Source organism: Lissotriton helveticus, chromosome 1_1, assembly GCF_964261635.1.
Source record: "Lissotriton helveticus chromosome 1_1, aLisHel1.1, whole genome shotgun sequence".
In the NCBI taxonomy this organism is placed as follows: domain Eukaryota; kingdom Metazoa; phylum Chordata; class Amphibia; order Caudata; family Salamandridae; genus Lissotriton; species Lissotriton helveticus.
This window is the reverse complement of record NC_136057.1, coordinates 2,032,671,514-2,032,692,598: the sequence shown is the minus strand read 5'-3', so window position 1 is coordinate 2,032,692,598 and position 21,085 is coordinate 2,032,671,514. Positions and strand designations below refer to the sequence as shown.

General features: G+C 40.6%; 1 protein-coding gene across 12 annotated transcripts in view; it reads left to right on the top strand.

The window, feature by feature from the left end:
• Positions 1–20,583, top strand: part of LOC144755651 (adhesion G protein-coupled receptor L2) — a 250,472-nt gene extending 229,889 nt beyond the window's left edge. For 2 of the 12 annotated variants that reach the window (XM_078644892.1, XM_078644839.1), the window contains 7 exons: positions 6,281–6,372; positions 7,161–7,205; positions 7,444–7,470; positions 8,496–8,664; positions 12,099–12,227; positions 12,537–12,633; positions 18,605–19,492. In XM_078644892.1, the coding sequence (XP_078501018.1) occupies positions 6,281–6,372; positions 7,161–7,205; positions 7,444–7,470; positions 8,496–8,664; positions 12,099–12,227; positions 12,537–12,633; positions 18,605–19,356 (1,311 nt within the window). In that variant the 3' untranslated portion in view covers positions 19,357–19,492. Of the gene's footprint in view, positions 1–6,280; positions 6,373–7,160; positions 7,206–7,443; positions 7,471–8,495; positions 8,665–12,098; positions 12,228–12,536; positions 12,634–15,373; positions 15,503–15,709; positions 15,792–16,290; positions 16,309–18,604 lie in introns of all 12 variants that reach the window. The other 10 variants (XM_078644875.1, XM_078644866.1, XM_078644831.1 and 7 more) reach the window with 7 other exon arrangements.
• Positions 20,584–21,085: the final 502 nt, after the last annotated feature.

Sequence of the window (21,085 nt, the reverse complement as noted above, 5' to 3'; positions counted from 1 at the left end):
CCTCGAGGCCGAAATGGAGAACATCATGCAGCGGAAGAAAGATTTCGATGCAAAGATGAAGGCCTTCACGATCCCTCACAAGACCAAGCCACCGGTGGTGGAGGCAGTCGAGGAGGAGGAAGAGATCGCCGAAGTCGTCGAGGAACAAGACCAGGACGTCGAGGTGGTCGACGACCAGGAGGAGTACGAGAATCCCTACGATAGTTACAACTATGGGGAGGAAGAGGAAAGCAGGACGGACGCAGACTCGACACCCTCTGACCTACAGGAGGTAGATTACATAGATGTCGACACCGACAGCCCGGAGGAGGTGGTCGACACTTACCCCTCGAGGCCCTCGCCGCCGGACGACATCGGGGCCTACAACTCGGTGAAACAAGCTGCCGCAGCAGCTTTCAAGCTCAAGCTCGACGAAGAGAAGCAGAAAGCAGACTTCCTTCTAGAAACATTGCTCCCAACACAAACGAGGAGCCAGTTCCTTCCAATGCTCGAGAGCGTCTTGGCTCAGGGGAAGGAAGCTTTCAGGGAGCCCGCAACCTGCAAGGCAGTAACTCCCAGAACTGAGAAGAAGTACAAGCATTACACAAAGGACCCGGCCTACATTCAGGGCACGGTCTCCACAGACTCCGTTATCACGGCCACAGCAAGGAGGAGGGCTAACGTACCCACTACCTCGGGCCCACCACCGGATAAGGAGAGCAAAAGGATGGATCTGGTGGGCAGAAGGATCGAACGGAATGCCGCGACCCACTGGCGCATGGCTAATTCCAACGCCCTGATAAACAGGCACATGTACCAAATCATGGTGGGACTGGGGCAGTTGGTGAAGGACTTGCCCCAGGATGCCAGGCAGAAGGCCGAAAAGCTGGTTGAAGAGGGAAAAAACGTGGCAAATTCTTGCCTTAAGACGGCCCTGGATGGGGCAGACACGCCAGCAGGCTCATGATGATGGGCGTCACGGAAAGGAGGCACGCTTGGCTCAGGATATCCGGTTTCAAACCGGAGGTGCAACACAGCATCCTAAATACACCGTTCAACGGCAACACGCTTTTCGGAACAACAGTTGATGAAACGCTCAGTCAACTGAAAAAAGATAACGAAACAGCAAGATCCATGGGAGCATTGCAGTTCAGAGGGAACAAGAGGGGCACCCTGTCACGGAGGCCCGGCGGGAGAGGCGGAAACCAGCCAGGTACATCACACCAGGCTTTCCAGCAAACGCACCAGGCAGACTAGCAGACTCAGCATGGTCAGCAGAAGCAGTCCTGGCAGTACCAACAAAGAGGCCAGTCCTTTCGAGGGAGAAATGGACGGGGACAAAATAGAAGAGGGGGGCAGCAGCCCACCTCTAAGTGACTTCAAAAAACTCTGTGTGCCCGCCCACAAAAAAGATCCCAGGGGGCAGCACGTACAGATGGGTCAAGACAAACTAGACACCTACGACCACATGACACCAGTGGGAGGAAGATTAAGATTCCACCTCCGAGAGTGGAGAGAAATCACATCAGACAAATGGATCCTCAACATTATCCAATTCGGATACTGCATAGAGTTGGAGGGGAGACCGACAAGCAGAAAACCAAAAAGAAAGCCACTAGCAGGCAAGCAGCTGCAGTGTCTGCAGGAGGAGGCAAAGGAACTCCTGCGGAAGCAGGCCATAGAACGGGTACCCTTCAAGGAAAGAAACACAGGAGTATACTCAACGTACTTCCTGGTACCAAAAGTAGACGAGACAATGAGACCCATTCTCGACTTACGGTTCATGAACAAATTCATAAGAACGCACAAATTCAAAATGACCTCCCTGTAAGAGGTGCTCCCACAATTGCAGATCGGGGACTTCATGGTCACAATAGACCTCAAAGACGCCTACCTGCACATTCCAATGAACAGAAAGCACAAGCACATGCTCAGGTTCACCATCGGAGAAAGCCACTACCAGTTCATGACACTGGCCTTCGGTCTAAAATCAGCACCAAGAGTTTTCACAAAGTGCCTCGCAGCAGTCGCAGCGCACCTAAGAAGGAAAGGAATACACGTATACCCTTACCTGGACGACTGGCTTGTGAAAGCGAACTCATACCAGAAATGCAAGCTGCACGCACATACAGTGACAAGCACGCTCATAAGCCTGGGGTTCTCCATCCATTGGAAGAAATCATCAATGGAGCCGGAACAGGTCAAGATCTTCCTGGGTGCACAGATCAACACCTTACAGGGCAAGGTGTTCCCCAGCGAGAGGAGGGCGCTGGTGAAGGAAACTCGCCTCTACCGGAAGGGACAAGCTCGGACAGTGAGGACTGCGAGCAAGATCATGGGGATGATGGCATCATGCATCCACCTGGTACTGAATGTACGACTCCACATGAGACCCATTCAAGAATGGCTACAGGAGCAATGGTCACAAGCTACAGGCAGTTGGGAGGATCTAGTGGTTGTAACGCACGCAGTGCAGAAGGAGATGACATGGTGGACCATGGAGAACATAGCAAGGGGAAAGCCTCTAACGCCCCCAACGCCAACAGTGACCATCACCACAGACGCATCCCTGAAGGGATGGGGCGCTCACATGGAGGAGCTCAAGGTGAGGGGACTGTGGACACCAACAGATGCGACAAAGCACATCAATTACTTAGAATTGAAGACAATCTTCCTTGCACTGAAAGCCTTTCAAACAAGACTGTACAAACACAAGGTGTTGATACAAACGGACAATACCACTGCGATGTTCTACATCAACAAGCAGGGGGGCACACAGTCAGCCCCGCTTTCAACGCTGGCGCAGGAGATATGGAGATGGGCCATCCCTCTCAAGATAGACCTGCTAGCCATACACCTGCCAGGGAAGGTCAACATACAAGCAGATTGGCTCAGCAGGCAAACATCAGCATCCCACGAGTGGGAGCTCAATGCTCAGGAGACAAGGCGCCTATTCGACAGATGGGGAACTCCATCGGTGGACCTGTTTGCCACACGCCAGAATGCAAAATGCCAAAACTTCGCATCCAGGCAGCCCGAGGAAGGGTCACTAGGGAATGCCCTATGGATAGATTGGTCAAGGACATTTGCCTACGCCTTTCCCCCGATACCACTGATGCACAGAGTACTGAGCAAGTGCAGAGCGAGCAACATGACACTGATACTGGTCGCACCACAGTGGGCGAGGCAGACATGGTACTCGCAGATCATGGAGATGACACAGTGTGCACCCCACAGATTCAGCAGGAGGAAAGACCTACTCTCCATGCAGAACGGAGAGGTGCTACACCCAGAGCCAGAGAGCATGAGCCTAGTAGCGTGGCTCCTGAGGACATAGAGTTCGCACATTTGAGATTGCCAGAAAGTACCCTGAGGGTCCTGCGGGAGGCAAGGAGGCCTAGCACTCGGAAGTGCTATGTTGCGAAATGGAAAAGGTTCACAATATGGTGCAGACAAGAAAGACTTCACAATAAAATGAAGAAGGACTCCACAGTGCTAAAGTACCTGACGCACTTGCTAGAGAAGAACCTTAGCTCATCCTCTTTGAGAGTTCACTTGGCAGCGATAGTCGCCTACACAAGGGGAGAAACTTGCAGGAGTTTCTTCACATCACAGGTGGTGAAGAGATTCCTAGAAGATGCGAAAAGGATCGCACCACCCAAGCGGGTGCCGCCACCTGCATGGAACTTGAACATAGTCCTAACGGAACTCATGAAGGAGCCCTTTGAACCGCTCCACAAGGCGTCCTTAAAGATGCTAACTATGAAAACAGCTTTCCTGGTTGCAATAACGTCCTTACGCAGAGTAAGCGAGCTTCAGGCTCTGACGCTACAAGAACCCTACATACAAATACACAATGATAGGGTTGTGATGAGGACTGACCCACACTTCATGCCGAAGGTGGTATCTGGATTTCACATGAACCAGTCTATACAGATACCGAGTTTTTTCCAAAAACCAACAACTGCCGCAGAGCGAGCTCTGCACACCCTGGACGCCAGAAGGGCAGTCATGCACTACATTGAGAGGACGAAGGGACACAGGAAAACAAAACAGTTCTTTGTGTCATTCGCCAACGGTTACATGGGAAAAGCAGTAACCAAAAAGACCATTGCACGATGGATCGCACAGACAATTCAACTCTGCCACAAGCGTGCAGGACAAGAGCTAGCAGAGGGGACACGTGCCCACTCCACTAGGAAAAAGGGTGCTACAATAGCCTTCCTGGCTAACACACCCATACAAGACATATGCCTGGCGGCAACATGGGCTTCGGTGCACACGTTCACGAAGCACTACTGTGTGGACATACAGATGAACAAGGAAGCTCAAGTTGGACAGAAGGTGCTACAGCACATATTCAATACCCAACGCTCATCTTCCACCCAACCGCCACAGAGATGAGAAACCGCTACAAAATCTATGCACAGCATAGTGAATCCAGAAAGATTCACGCTGCAAAACGAATAGTTTTCTTACCTGTCGGTGTAGTTTTGCAGCTTAAAGATCTTTCTGGATTCACTAGCGAACCCACCCACCTCCGCCAGAAAGATGAGGCTGGAGAGAGAAGAGATGGAAATAGAAAAAGTGGAAAAGACTTTGAAGGTACAAAGCGGTAAAATATCACCTGAATAGAAAATTGCCATTACTTCGGAAACTAAAGAAACACGGAAAAAAAGAACCCGAAGATGGCGCCCAAGAGTGGGAGCTTCCGCAGGAAGCATGCCGACGTCACCGGAAATACACCCAAAGGGGTGTGTCGCCAACGCCCACCTGGGCTACAAAAAAAAAAACAAAGAAAAGACTACGAATCCGGACCCAACCACAAGACCGCGGAATAATGCACAGCATAGTGAATCCAGAAAGATCTTCAAGCTGCAAAACTACACCGACAGGTAAGAAAACTATTCGTTCTATCTTAACAACATAACATTCTTCATATACATCCACCCATAATCGTCCTACATCTCATCAAGTGGCCTCCGGTCTGCTTCCTTCTACATAGAACAGCTTCTATTCAAAGAAAAAGCCACAAAAGGATAAAAACTATTTAAGTCACTAGAGATTGGAATGCTGACTGGCTGTAAAAAAGCGTTCACAAATGGCTGATAATGCTAGTTACTGTTCAAAGCTGGAACTACAAGAGATACAGAAATGCCACCTTGCTGGTGTTGCCCAACACAGCCAGCGAAAGATCTTGATGAAAAATCCATGTCGAATTTAGTGGAATCACTGCTTGAATCTTGCCTCTCAACACAGAATTCCATGGTAATTCCACGTTTTCGGAGGAATCCATATTGTCTAATCCTTAAATTAGGATACAGACGATGACCGTAATTTCAGGTGTGGGAATACCCATGCTTTAGTCCCAAACCAGTTAAACTGAAGACTTGCACATATATTTGTGTGAGCAACAACTTATAAACAGTGTAGTAGCAATTGGGTAATTCACCTGAATAGCAACTTCTGTTTGTTGTCAAATGACAAGTATGGCTCTATGCGGGATGCAGGAAGGTGGTACTTTCCTCCACCAGGGTTTTAACTTCGAAACAACAATAACAAGTTAAGGCGAAATGGGTCAATACTGCCTCTCAAATACCACTCAGCCTGTAGGAATAAGGTGTAGGAACGCTCTGCCCAATTTTTACATTGTCCAGAAAAGCAGAATAGGAATTGTGAGGCCTTCCAGTTACGACATGATGGTAGACTCCCTAGTGTCGCGTCTATCCCCAGGGATTCTCTGAGCCAGGAGAGTAGGAATATTGCTTCGGGCAGCTCCCCATCTCCAAAGCACCATGGTAATCCCAGACCCACAGGTATCTAGCTGTTACTCATGATGCTGGTGGTCTTGGAGTGCTGCCTTCTTGCACGAGGATTACTGCTTAGTGTTGCTTACACTGCCATTCTCAGAACTGTGGCCTGAGCTGTGATGATTAAGTGTGGTTGGTTACCTATGGTGGCTGTGGCAGGAGAATGATGGAGGGGCGGTGGGCAAAATGCAGATGGTGCTCTACACTCAGATAGGAATTATTCCGCTGGATTCGTGTAGCCTATATGAGTTCTTCAGAATTGAAATGAAACTCAATAACATACAAAGAATCTGTTATTGCGTTTGTGAAATATTTTTATTGTATTACATTTTGTTCAGCTACCAACGATCTGTTACATTTAATAGCAAGTGAAGCTTTCCACAATAGTTTGTACCTATTTGCATGAAGTTATATAATATTTTATATTTTTCAGGACGCCTGTCTGTTAAGTTTATGCTATAATTTCTTCTAACACCAATGCTTTCTTACAGCTTAATTTCATTTTCCTGGTCATCACATTGTGTAAAATGGTGAAGCATTCCAACACCCTGAAGCCAGACTCCAGCCGTTTGGAAAACATTAAGTAAGTATCGAATCATTGCATTTAAGCACCTTCTGAATTTCTGATTCTAGGACTGATTAGGCTCTAGTCTCCATTAGAACCACATGGCAGTCTCCCCTTTAACTGCAGCTATCAGTTAGATGTTGGGCGCGATCAGTCCTTCATGTGCAGCATTCTTGTACTGATGACACATGGCGAGTCAAAATCAGATAATTTCCTCTTTGAAATGGAGCCAAGGAGTTATTATGACTTCACAGGAATTCCACATCTGTTTGGTAATTTCATTCATATTTAGAATGCAGTTCATCCGTGTTTATCATTTAGCTGGGATGAGATTACATTTATTTTCTAAAATTATCCTTTTGATTTATGAAATCTGAACAGTTTCTACATGTAAACATGCTCTCCCATGATGCGGATATCCCACTGTTCGCTTATTTCGTTGCGTTTGTGTGTCTGCTGCTTGCATTTTTTCCCTGTATTTAATCCATTAGTGTGGTGCCTCCACAACTTTCATTGTAACACTGATTTCACAATTGCTGCACCTCATTGAAGCGTTTTCGGTGCATACTAGTTAAATTTCGCTCCTTGCAGCCATTTTGGAGCGTGAAGTGCAATGGAACACCAGATTTTAAATTAAAACGGCGTCAGCAAGCAGTACCATAAATTGAGCGATAAAACAGGCAAACATTTAGAGAGAAGACTTAAAACGTAGTTTACACCCGTCTCATTGCATGTTGCATGATTAGAGAGCTGATCTTTAGCACCTCTTTTCTTTCTTTTCTCCTCTTTCTACTTATCCACACCAGTAATTACCGTGTTTGTGATGGCTACTATAACACAGACTTACCTGGGTAAGCTGGAATCTTACTTTTAACACGTTTGTGGCATGATTTAACAGCGTTGCAAGTTTATTAATTAAAGGTCCTTCTAAATTTAGTTTGGAACTATAATAATGTTAGGGTTTTGTTTGCCTTTTTGCTGTTTTTTTTTATTTCTAATTTTTACTACATTTTAAAAATGAGTTCCTATTTCTGTTTCAATTCTGTCTCTAATCCTTTGTTTCTTTCTTCTGCCTGTAACGCTATCTAGCTATGAGGATAATAAGCCATTTATCAAGTAAGACCATAGTAAGATGTGAAATGCTGTAACTCACCCCTCCCCCACCCACCCCCACATTCTGTGCCGTTATCATTTCTTTTATTTGCCTTTCTAAATGGGCCTTCCCCTACACATACATCGGTGTCATGTGGAAACACAGTTTAAAAAAAATACTCTCAAACCGAGTACTAAAATGTCTACCATGCGTAAATATCTCCATGCAAAAAATTGCCCTGCGTTTAATACTTCTGTCGAACACTTACCTCCATATATGTTAAGACTAGATTTAAAATAGTCAATTAAAAAAAAGCTCTAAAATATGTGGAAGTAATTTGGCCAGATTTAAGCAGCAAATTCTGGTCGGTGTGTTTGCTGGAAGATATTTCCGCAACGGTAAGAGTTTAGTCCTCGTTATTTGAACATCTATTTTAGTGAAAAATATATTTTGGCAGTCCGTTTTCACATGGAACCCATACGTCCTCACATTTCCTTTTTCACATTTCAGCAACGCTCCATTGTGAAAGAAAGGCACTTCAAACTCGAGGTAGTTGACCCCAGCAGCTATGTTTTATTATTATTTTTTTCTTTAACCACTGCAAGCAGTGCGTGCCCTGCTCTAGCAGGGCCTCAGGCCAAACATAAAACTCCTCCCAGAATTAAAGCTACTTCTCTCAAATTGAAATGAAACAAATGAAATCTAGGCCTAGAAATACCCCTCAGCGTTTTGAAATGGATTGGGCGCCCTGTTCAGTACGTGAATGATGAGAAGGTCATATCTCCTGCCACGGTTTCCACTGGAGACTAAAGTGCTAAATGAAATCATTCGGTCTCTAATAGAAATAAGGTTAGAGCTAGTGATGTGTATGACTTTTGAGCATGGACCATGTGAGAGCCAGCAGCAGCAGCTGAAATGTTCATCTATGAGGTTTGTGTTTGCCTATGCTTTTTCTCATCCTGTCCCTGAAGCAAGCATCGTCTACTATTATGCATTTCTAATGTGTATGGTTTCGTCCATGTAGCTGAAATGATTTTTCTCCCCTTAGGTCCTGGGTGCTAGGTGCTTTCGCTCTCCTGTTTCTTCTTGGCCTAACTTGGTCATTCGGGCTGCTGTTCGTCAATGAGGAGACTGTTATAATGACCTACCTGTTCACCGTCTTTAACGCCTTTCAGGGAATGTTCATATTCATCTTTCATTGTGCTCTTCAAAAGAAAGTAAGTGCAAGAGAAAACACATTAAGCTTCGTGAGTGTGCGTTGTGCAGGGGAACCAATATCCGCATTACACGATCACTGAATCTAAAATTGACTACATAGATTAAGATAGTTAATGTGCTTGCATTCAATAATTACTTCCACATTAGACGTGCAAAAAGTTATGGAAATTTATATTCAATTTAAATAAATCTAAACACATACTATAAACATGAAAAGGAGAGATTACGTATGAAATTTAATTTCACATCACAAATTTCCTTAACATATCTCAATGTAAATCGCTTTAAGTTTTTATGAGTATTATTTAAATTTGTCAGTGTTGTCACACGTTTCCAAGTCGCCCATTTATTTTATAGGTGCCATTTATAGGGCTAACAATGTCATGATAGTAATTCATTAAACCACACTGAATTAAAACGTCTTTGTCTCCCTATCGTTACCACTCAATCTATATTTACTCAGTCACTTATTTACCACAGTGTCAAATCTTAATGGTGACCCGGTGATCACTACAGTATGAAAGGGCATAATCTACACCATGGGTAGATATACTAAGGAAACTGGCCAGTCTGTGACTTTAGCTGTAAAACTTTCATTGCTTACCAGATGTCATTCTGTCTCCTGCATGTTTAATCCTGCTGTTTTACTGTGTTATTACTATCTGGTCACTAAATTGAACTGTGAAATAGAATTGTGAACGTGGAAACTATTATATTTCCTGTCCTGACAGAATGATTGTGCTTTTACTTCCATCAGTTTTCAACAACCTGTAATTTACAGATAATGATAGTGGAATGTGCAATGCTGTCTGATAACGTTCATATACTAGGATGTGGCAAAGAGGTAACGCCGACGATGCTGTTTTTTTCCGCTGAATGCGATTATTGTCCTTGCTGCATTCTCTTTCATTTATGAGTGTACACGGTTTGTGTATATATTTGTATTCCCTCTTTTTGTTAATCCATTCACTTAGAAATTGTATATAATATTCAAAGTGTTTAAAACTGAGGAAACTAACACAGTGACTTTGCCAATTACCTGTTTTGTATAACTTTTGAATGTTTATTGTCACAAAATTGTTTGAAGCTGTAGCATTCCAATATGATTTAAGGCAGGGTGCAGAATGTGGGTTAGGAGGGCCGTATCTAAGCTCTATTTTAATAATGTCCACCTAAAACACATTTTTGTACAAGCAGTCTAAATGGAACTCTATTATATAGCTGTTATCTTGAAAATTTGGTATGGATTCGGCTCTATTGGTGCTCTGTTGTCCAATGTTTATATTGGGATCGACTAGTCAAAATGTCAGTTTCTTGTCTAGAATGCAGGCGTCCATCAGAGGCTTGTTAGGATTTGGAGAAGTGAGCAGGCTTGCATTATAGTACTGCAATATAGCCCTTCATTACTGAATATCTGCTGGTTGTAAAAGTCTGGGGCATGGAAATGCGTGTGCATTGTAACTGATGGTGCTTTCACTAGGTTGAATTATATTCCGTTTTTTTTTCTTTGCTGTAGTACTACAGAATGGAACTTTTTTAGTGATTTGCAGTTTGGGTTTATCGGGGTGAATGACCTTTGCTGGCATATCACACACTCGTTGGTTGAGGATTGCTTTATGGTTGGCTTAGCTTTTTCCTGTTGTACAGCAGACAACCTACACATGTTGAAATGGACTACTACCTAGCAGTTAATACGCATTATGTCATACACTCTCAACAAATACTTTAGATTTGTCGCTAACAGTAGCACTGCTTAATACTTTATAGATTCTATCATAGGTAGGTGGGGCAAGTAATGTGGCACAGTGTAAGGAGAGACCAGGCTAAGCTCAAAACATATTTCCTTTACTGTGAAAGTAATGACAGGTGTTACTTTTGTTTGCATTTAAGATTGGAAGAAGGATCTTCCAATTTGTGTGTTTATGTGAAGTAATGGGCACTGCATGTATGATCCCACCTTCATGTTTTTGGCCCTTACTCAATGAAGCTCTGACCTTTGTCAGTCTGCACAATGCTGTTTCTCTATTCAGCACTGGGGAGATCCTATCCTAATACTTTCTATGTCTGACTTCAAGTGGGCATGGTGGTAGATTATGAAAGGTATCCCACAAGCGAGTGATAACTTCAGTGAAGAGTGAGTTTTTCATCCTTCTTTGTGGATTGATTTTCACACTTTAATGAAGATTCATTTTGCACAAATACATGTTTGCCTATTACTTTCACTGTGGTAATCCTACATTCAGCAGATTTGTTCCTGCAGTAAATACCACTTGAACATATGTGATTATTGCTTTCATGATGGTCCTAGAGCGGCCAACTCACACTGTCACCGTGTGATAAACCCAATTGTCTCCTTTCACAAGGTCTTCCGATGAGGAGCCAATATCACATGATTGTAAGAATGACGAGCTGGAAACCCACTGGATTTCCAGCTTGTTTTCAGAGGCTTTGAACTGCCAACACCCATTAAGGGGTGTGAAAGCACCCCAGGACATCTGCACCAGCCTCAGGAATATTTAGTTTTTTGTGTGAAGGGGATGTAGAGGCAGGTTTGGGGTAAACGTGCCTCTAGAGTACTTCTCGAAACGAGGCCCAGCTCCCTCTTCACACCGTGAAATATTTGTTTTATTTTGCAGGTCTGTGGTCACTGCCCTAGAATATTTTTAAGTGTCATAGTTCAGTTAATAAAATTTGCATTGTTAGGTGATGTTTACCATTATGTTGTATCAGTGCAATATTTGATACATATCACAATATCTATAACGATTGTTTTCTATAAAGATGCAAACTTTTTAATGTACTTCCATCTTAATGTGGCATACAGTTTAGCTAGCTTTGCACCGCTCAAATAAGAACCCAGTCCTTCGTCTACAATGCTGATTATCAAATATGAATACTTGTTAAGGGAGGCATTTGCACTCTTAGCCAACATGGGGACATTGACAGTTGGTCTGTCAGATTCAGCACTTCAAGTGTGTGCATTCCCTGTACTGATACTAATAAAAAAATACTTGCTACTTTTCAGATATTACTGATATCCGTTTCTGTTTGTCAGATGAGTAATTAAGTGGTTTTTTTTGTGTCCGAACAATACTGCCATTTTGGGTGCAATTCTCGATGGATTATAAGTTGATCTCTCAGAAAACTTGCTTTCAATAACGAGTTCACTCTTGTGGTACTGCAATGTTTTCTCTTAAGATTTCTAAAGTGATGCAAGTATTTTCTTATTTAAGTAGATTTTCCTTTTCAACATTGGGTTTGTGCAGTTGTTTTTTCTTTTGAGTGCTTTTTCTTTTGACAAACACTGCTTCCCACCATGGTTTCTGACTCAGTAAATACATGGTCTCAAATATGTTTTAAGCTGCTGTGCAATTTATGTGAAAGTGCACCTCTTTAAAATAATGTTTTCCCTTTTTCTCATTTAAAAATGTAGGTCCGGAAAGAGTACAGCAAGTGCTTCCGACATTCATATTGTTGCGGCGGACTCCCAACTGAGAGTCCCCACAGCTCAGTGAAGGCATCAACTACAAGAACGAGTGCTCGCTATTCCTCTGGCACACAGGTAACTGTTTTGACAGCAGCTTTTAATTAACATTATTTATAGAGTGCCAAAGGGGACCTGTTCAGATCCACTAATTGTCTTCTCATTATAATGATCTCGATTGTTAATGCTCGCTTTTTCTCTTGTGGGATCAACTATTTCTTATGACTTTTTTACCTTACCGTTCCTTTGTAGTCAGATACCTTAGTTTGAGAATTATTTGATATGTGAAAGAATGGCGATTTCCACAAATCAATAACTGATTGAATGTTGTAAAAGAGCACCAAAAGATGCATATGCCTTACTCTGATTTAGATGCTTTCTCTCTAGAGCCGCATACGGAGGATGTGGAACGACACAGTAAGAAAACAATCTGAATCTTCGTTTATCTCAGGTGACATAAACAGCACGTCCACGCTTAATCAAGGTGAGAAACCAATTTCTTTTCGTTTTTTAAATTTTTTTAAGTTTCAAGCCTCTTTTATCTTAGTTAAGTAGTTGTCCAGTTTTCTGTTTTTATATAAAAGTACAATCCCTGCCTTGGAGCCAACACTTATTTTTGTGATCCGTGCTCATTCAAGCCTTTTTCTCTGTGGATACTCACTTATCCATTTACGGAGGGTGATTTTAAATATGGGACATTAATTATTTATCTTAAAAGCGGGAACATAATTCTAAACTTTCAATGACCTTTCCATTTGAGTTGGAGATAAACAAGAGTGGAGGACTTTGACTGGCGCATTCATTTGATTTTTATGAATTTAGCCCATATTGTCCTATTTTTAAAATCCGTTCGTTTCTTACAAGCAGCATGCTATCTAGGAGAACTAGATTTTTAATGTAACAAAGGCATTTTTTTGTAGTGAAATTAATTAAAAACGTTATTAACATTTAATGTTCTGTTATAAAAAACAAATTGCTTTACTCTAGTGGTTGATCTTACATTTGCTCTTTGCAGATACCTGCTAATCTAATTTTCGAAAAATCAAGAATGTTAACTGTTTATTTCGAGGCTTAGCTTAAGAGTAACTCTACTAAAGCGTGCTGACAGTGATTTCTAAAGTGGCATCTTGATTCTATTGCCCACATAAACTTTGATGGTTTTGAATTCATTGTGTGACTGGCTTTGTCACTTTTAACTATATTGAATATAAACTAGTTCTCCTATAATGCTTGCTACCCACAAATAATGCATATTCTAACCTCATTTCCAGTTCCAGTGCTCCATAGCTCTGGCTGTTTGTTTTAAATTCTATTAGTTGAAATAAAAAAATGGATCATGAAGAATTATGCATTTTTTGTAGTCCAGGTTTCACCAACGAGTACCTGGTGAGCTACTGGTAGCTCTCCAGCTACCTGTAAGTAGCTCTCTTGTGTGTAGCCTAACCTCCTACATTAGAAGCCTTTGCTTGGCTGAACTAATGTATGTAAAATAAATTTGAGAGTTTGCATTCAAGACGAAAATGTGTGTATTTTCAGAACTCATAAGCTCATGCTTGGAGAAAAATGACGCAATTTTTAAAATATATTTAAAGCTGAGTGATAAATCATCTGACAATGTGCAGCTATATTACCATAACCATGGTGCCATGGTCATAGTCAGTCAGTCAAACATAAGTTTGTTATAGACCAGGGTCTTTAAAAACATTTACAACATAAATCTCATTACATAAATTATCCATAACATTATAAAACCATTCCAAACTAAAATCAATCCAAGCCCACAGATAATAATGAAGTGATTTGCTCCTAACATATTGTGTGACAGAATGTTCAGAGCATTACTAAAACTTCATTCAAACTCTGTAAAATCGCCCCAAAGCAAAGGTTACACCCAAAAACCTCATACCCGGCAGTAACTTATTTTTTTTTTAAATTGGCTTTAATAAAAACGTCCGTTGTGTTAAAAGCCAGTGACAATCCATTAAAATATCTGTTAATTCTCTCTTTATATTAAGACTACATTTACTAATTATATCCTCATGTAACTGAGAACCTTGTACCAGGGGCATTGGGTTAAGCATTATCCATTGAAAGGCATGTGAACCTGACAAAACCTTTTCACACTGCTAGTGGCCACTCATGTAATCTTGTCTAGTGCGACCACCTGTACAACATTAATAATAATAGTGTCTCCTTATCATTTTCATTGAGCATAAGTAGCTCTTGTTCCAGAAGAGGTTGGCGATCCCTGCTTTAGTCTGCGTTGTGTGTAACCTTCAGTGAGAATGCTTCTGCATCATCAGACACCTTCAGCTTTGCTCCTTTTAGACACGTGCTTGTGCACACAGGAGGCCCGGGATAGAATAGACCTAAAACTAAGACATTAATTATTAGCCCCTAAATGATACTGAAGTTGATTAGCAAAATAGCGTGGAGGTTTACCTTAGTTTTTGCTCACGATGTACCCTGGGTAAACTAGTAGCACACATTTCTGATGCTGTCTAGGGAAAATCTTTCAAGATGTATATAAAAAAGATTTAACCAAAAACAAATAATGTTGAAAACATGTATTTGACTCCTTTCTGTGATTTTGTAAATGTGTTTATTTTGTCTGTCTGAAATGTAAACAATGCTTTTACATAGATAATTGATTTAGCATGCAATGTGTTACTTAAGAAGCCTAGCTCTTTCTTTTATAAAGAATACGTGATATTATAGAATGTGTTTATGTAAATTGTGCTTTTCTGCTGCATGTGCTTTTGCATAAACCATGCAAGGCTTTTTATTGCAGTTTATCTTCTCTGGATTATTTTTAGGCTTTATGCTTCTGCCATTAATTTTTCAAATAAATGTTTTTATTAGTGACTGTTTTGCATCTGTGTGTGCATGACTTTTGGGGACGTTTTCACAAGTATATTGAGGCGAACCATCTCAAGGCGGTAGATTCGATGACAAGATTACATTTCCATTCTCTATTGGTTGTGATTTTGTATGAATTGGATAATCTCATCTTTGGCAAGTGTTTACTTTGGGGACTGAGAAAGCATTAGTGAAATGTGGCCACTCTCTACCATTTTCTGAAATTACGTCACGTTCAATCGGCCACTCGTAACCATGTACAATTTGATTAGTTGTAAAATGGTAGCACAAAACAGACTGCTTTATTGGTCATGCCTGGTCAAAGTTAGGAAACTGATGTCTTTCTTTGTGTTTCTTTGCTTTAGGAATGACTGGCAATTACCTACTAACAAACCCACTTCTTCGACCCCACGGCACTAACAACCCTTATAACACATTGCTCGCTGAAACTGTTGTGTGTAATGCCCCTTCTGCTCCTGTGTTTAACTCATCAGGTGTGCATATATTTACCATATAAACCTGGTCTTCTTTGCTCGCTTTGCTCTCATCCAGCCTAAGCTTACGATAGTTCAGCACTATGTTGTACGTTTCTAACAGATACCGCAGCATTGCCCTTGCCAGGCTTTTACAACTGCACTATATTATAGGAATGTGTGAGCTAAATTAATATTTATGAGTAATTGTCCATGTTTTCAACACAGGTGGCATAAATCTTAATATACTATTACAGGACTGACACCACATGGTCTGAGAGCCCATCTGCAAGATTTATATCATTTAGAGGTACCATATCTATATAATATTAGGTCCATTTGATTCGAAAGTTCATAAAATCAGCTTATGAAGTTGATTTGATGTTGTACAATAGTGCAAGGCATAGTGTCACTTAAGGAGTATTTGTTAATGTGTAAAGACACAGTCTATAGTATGGTGCAGCTCTATGCTGGTGAAATGTGTCCTGGTGTTTGTGTAGGTACAAGAATTAGCTTAAGGTCAAATTTGTAAAGATTGCAAGTGATAGACTGCACTTGTTTTCCATTATTTCATGTATGTCTATTTTATAATTATTTATTAGCAAGTATGTTTTTCAGATGAGCTTTTGTCAAGTAGTAATAGTAGCTTTTAATTTATTCGGCATTTTAACAATGCTAATCTCTAAATGTGCTATGAATACCCTGTTTCGACTTTCGAGTTTCTTTTTAACTAAATTCCGGTTTCTCTTTTTTTTATTCTCTTGTTTTTGTTTTTCTGTCTTTTTAATTTTTCTTACGCTTTCCTCTAGCGACCTACAGAGAGACAAGTATGGGAGTAAAACTTAACTTTGCCTATCAAATGTAAATTTTTTCAGCATGGTTTTTAATGGGCACAATTAAAATATAACCGTATTCATGAAGTAGACTCAGCGGGCAAGTGGTTCACAAGTGGAATTTCCCATTCGTCAGCCCATAAAAAAAATTCCTAAATTTGACGTAGTATTCACGTGCTTTAGAGACTACAAATTAGTCTTTTGGAAACGCAAATGATCCGGAATGCTGAAATAATTTGCGGTTTAGAAAGCACTGTCTAGCAGAAATGTTTAATTTATTTACCATTTCTACATTTCCACAGTATTCTTGCTACAGGCTATGTATGGAAAGACTATAGTGAATTACCTGATTTTGGGCAGCAAAACTGCCTCTTTAAACCAGACCAAAAATATTTCGTAATGCGCTTAAAGCTGCCGTTTATCTTGGAATGAATATTTGCCCTGCCTAACATGTCACACTATATGTTTCACAGTAGAGTGAAACATTAAAAAGAAAAGCGCACATACTTTGGGAAAGCGGCTGCCTGCATGCGGTCTTTGCTTTTCAATTTTTATATAAAACATGTGCTTGAACTAAACGCCATTGTTCCGATATGGAATTACAAATCTACAGAGTGATTTAATCAGAGGCAAAGCGGGCTCCCAAGCAAACATCTTCATCACTTGTCCTAATTCTCTTCACATTGTGCTGAACCAGTTGCACATTTTTCATATTCACAACGTTGCTTGAAGTCCTTTTGTTTGCTATTACAGTGGTGTTCTTTACCTTTTGACGCTGGCCTGCTTTGAGGAACAGACATCATCGTTTTTTTTAAATGCCATTAATCTTTCATGGTAAACTGCAGCTTTGAGCGTGGATGAAATGACAGTATTTTTCCAAACAAGAATTTGTTCATACACTCCTCCAAGCCTTGCATATAATGCAGCAGCCTCAGTGGTCAGTGGCATTGCTACACCATTCGTTCCTGTTTTTTTAGGACTATTTCTGTAGAGCATGTGTTATTCAAATACATATGTCCACCTCTTACTGCATACCACAACTCTTATTATTATTTATTTGCATTCCTTTTACTTTTCTGCGGGAAACCGTGTTGTGCAGGTTTTATGTCTTTGTGTTTGAATGGAAAGAACATTTTATTTCAACAAGAGCATGTCACCACGAAAAACACATCCTTATCCTTTAAAATCCGTCATCCATGTCCTTCTCCAATTTCACTAACTTTCATTCTTCCAACCGTTAAAATGTGTTGGCCAAGGCTCAATCAACTCTTCCCATCCTACAATCAATATTTATTTCTGTGAGCCATACTTTAAGAAATTCCAGACATTTCTACATTTGACCTTGATGTCCATGAATTTCGTTAGTCTAACTCATAATTGCCTGCACGGGTTCATTTAGTGCTGTCACTGTGACTGATGCAGACTGCAGGGCTGCAGGTGAACTATGACCTTCCGAGGCCTAGGGCAGTTGCTGGCAGACAGAATATTAGTGCAAAAATGGTATTAACTAGAAAAGAGGCTGTTATTGCTGGTGATCTAATTTGCTGAACCCTTGCTCTAACAAAGTTGCTGAGAAACTTAGTAAATCTTCATCATGCTACAATAAATCATTTTACTTTCTTTTATATATCAGCTACTCTTAGGCCAGATAGCCTGAGCAGACAGACATGATGTGAGTTGTCCAAAGTGAGTCATTCCACCTGCTGTCAGTTGTGTTTTTGGGTGGTTCTTGTCAGCCCTCGTCATTTGTGTGAAAGAATGACTGTTACACATCTGTTATGTACATGTTCATTGTTTTCATTTTTTTCTTTTCTTCATTATCAGAAAAAGGAAACCTTAGAACTGTTAACATAGTTGCTTGCCAGTACCCATGGGTCAGTGTTGTACATTTCCCTTTATGTATGTTGCTATGCTTTTTTTTTTATTTAGTGTTGTTTAGGACAAATTTTGTTTTATTTTTCTAAATTATGTTTCTGTGCTTAAAACATAAATGTTTCAAATGCATTGCTTTGCATTCTATATGCAAGGGCATGGAGTGAACGATTTCTTGTGGAAGACTCAAATTAACACAAAATGTAACATTTTGGTAAAATGAATGAACGTCAACTATTAATAAAACATCTTTCTTATAAGGTGTGCAACTTACCGAAAATGTCACGTTTATGTTCTTGATGACTTACATAATGACAACTTTGTCCTGAACTACATTAAATAATTTGTAAGCATAGAGCAAACGCCTGTGTGATTAAATTGGAATTGTAACATCTAGTTCATTTTTATTTTGTTTCAGGACATTCTCTGAACAATGCCCGGGATACAAGTGCCATGGATACTCTACCGCTAAATGGTAATTTCAACAACAGCTACTCACTTCGAAACGGGGACTACAGTGATAGTTTGCAAGTTGTAGATTGTGGCCTAAGTTTGAACGACACTGCTTTTGAAAAAATGATAATATCTGAACTAGTGCACAACAACCTACGAGGCAGCAGCAAAAACCACAACCTAGAACGCACACTACCAGCCAAAGCCGTTATTGGAGGAAGTAGTAGCGAAGATGATGCCATTGTAGCAGATGCTTCATCCTTAATGCATGGTGACAATCCAGGACTAGAGCTTCACCACAAGGAGCTGGAAGCACCACTCATTCCACAACGGACGCACTCACTTTTGTACCATCCACAGAAAGTGAAAATCGAGGGAACGGACAGCTATGTATCTCAATTAACATCCGAGACTGAGGACCACATGGAGTCTCCAAACAGAGACTCCCTGTACACGAGCATGCCCAATCTGAAAGACTCGCCCGATCCCGAGAGTAGCCCTGGCGTTGAAGATGATCTCTCTCCATCAAAAAGGAGTGAGACTGAGGACATTTACTATAAAAGCATGCCAAACCTTGGAGCTGGCCACCATCTTCAGATGTATTACCAGATAAGCAGGGGCAATAGCGATGGCTATATCATCCCTATAAACAAAGAAGGCTGTATACCGGAAGGCGATGTTCGGGAAGGACAAATGCAGTTGGTGACAAGCCTTTAATGGTGTGTTGAATAGTAATTCAAAAGGCCACACTAAGATACATCTGGTCTTTTTCAGACCGCCTTCTATCTGCTGAAAGACCTGTTCTCTTGCCACTTTGTTGTCAGCGTGGAGGAAATGAATGGACCTTGTAGTTCTGTGAATTTTTTTATAAAAGTAAAACTTTGTATATACACAGAGTATACTAAAAAGATGTATTTGTTACAAAGAAAAGATACCATCAAGGTATTAGAAACTCCTGCTGCTGAATTATGGAAATAGGAAGGAACATTTTCAGCTATTTTGCTGCAGCAGTTTTCAAAACAAATTTGTAAATATGGCTGCAACATTTTTTAAGGCCTGCATTGTATTATATACAAGAAGTAGGCTATAAAATCCTGTGGGACAGATTTACTTTATTGTAATACTTCTGACAAGACTTGCAAAAGCAGGGCCGGAAACCTGCATCAGTTTGCAGTTCACTGCAAACAGTTGATCATCAATGGCAAAGACTGAAAATATGTCTAACCACTAGCAATCAAGCCACAGGCCTTATTTCATATTTCTTCAACTGTATAATGAACTATTCTCATGAAAATGGTAAAATAAATTATATTTTGTTCTATTGCTATGATAAAAACACTCATGTCTATTAGATATGGTTGTCCTTAAAATAAGTTCAAAGGGTTTGCAGAAAATATTGTGAAAAAGCTCTTGGTTGCACATATGTTAAAATGGATTTTTACACATCATGGCTGCATCTTAAAATAATCTAACCATGCACACGTGTTTCCCTGTAAACAGTGTTCTGTTTTCATGAGCTTGGTTTGTTATTTTCAGGTTTCCTATTGCCAAATTCTTTTTATGGAGAGAACAAATCTTTACTTACGGTGTTGCAGCGTGACATGTGCAATCGGTTCTAGTACAGGTTTAAATGATTTTGCTGTTAATTCTTGAACAGTGAAATTAAAGGGCACTGGACACTTCTCACCGCCTTTCTAGTGAATGAAAGACATCAGGTTTTTTTTTTAAAAATAAAAAAAGTCTGAAATATTACTCTTCCATGTTACTTTCGCCTATATTTACCAATTAATTTATTTTACGATAAAAATCTAATGTACATTTTCAGGAAAATTCAGCTTTTTCATCCTTTTGTGTAAACCTGTTAATAATGAGCCCATCACTAATATCCAATGTAAAGTTTAACACCTGTTTGACAGTAAATAAATGTGAATTTTTTCAATAAGGTATATGTGAATTGCTGGAGTATGTACCGAATAATATACTGTCACAGTGTTGGAATTTGCTGTCTGTGGCAGTTGTGACCCATTACACTAACACTTATTGAACATGTCGTCTTTCTACTGAAAAGAGGTGCAGTGACGAGAAGTAACTCCTACATGTACATTCTACAGTTTTACAGCATGAATCCTTTTCTGGATTCACATGCTGTGCATTATTCCGCCATCTAGTGGTTTGTTTTTTCTTGTTTTGGTCGCTGTTGGTATTTTCCTACCATTTGCAGTTTTCATTATTAGTGGTGCTAATATGAACTTCACAAATTGTTTATATAGATATTAGGTCTGTTATTCTGTATAAAACCTATTTTTTCCTACCAAAATGTCAAATTTATAAAGACACCATAGACATTCAACTAAGATTTAGAAACTGGAGTTACAGTAGGCTCTGCACACTAACAGTAGCATTGCATCATCATTCTGGTGCCATGTATCAAAGTAAATTTCTTCAA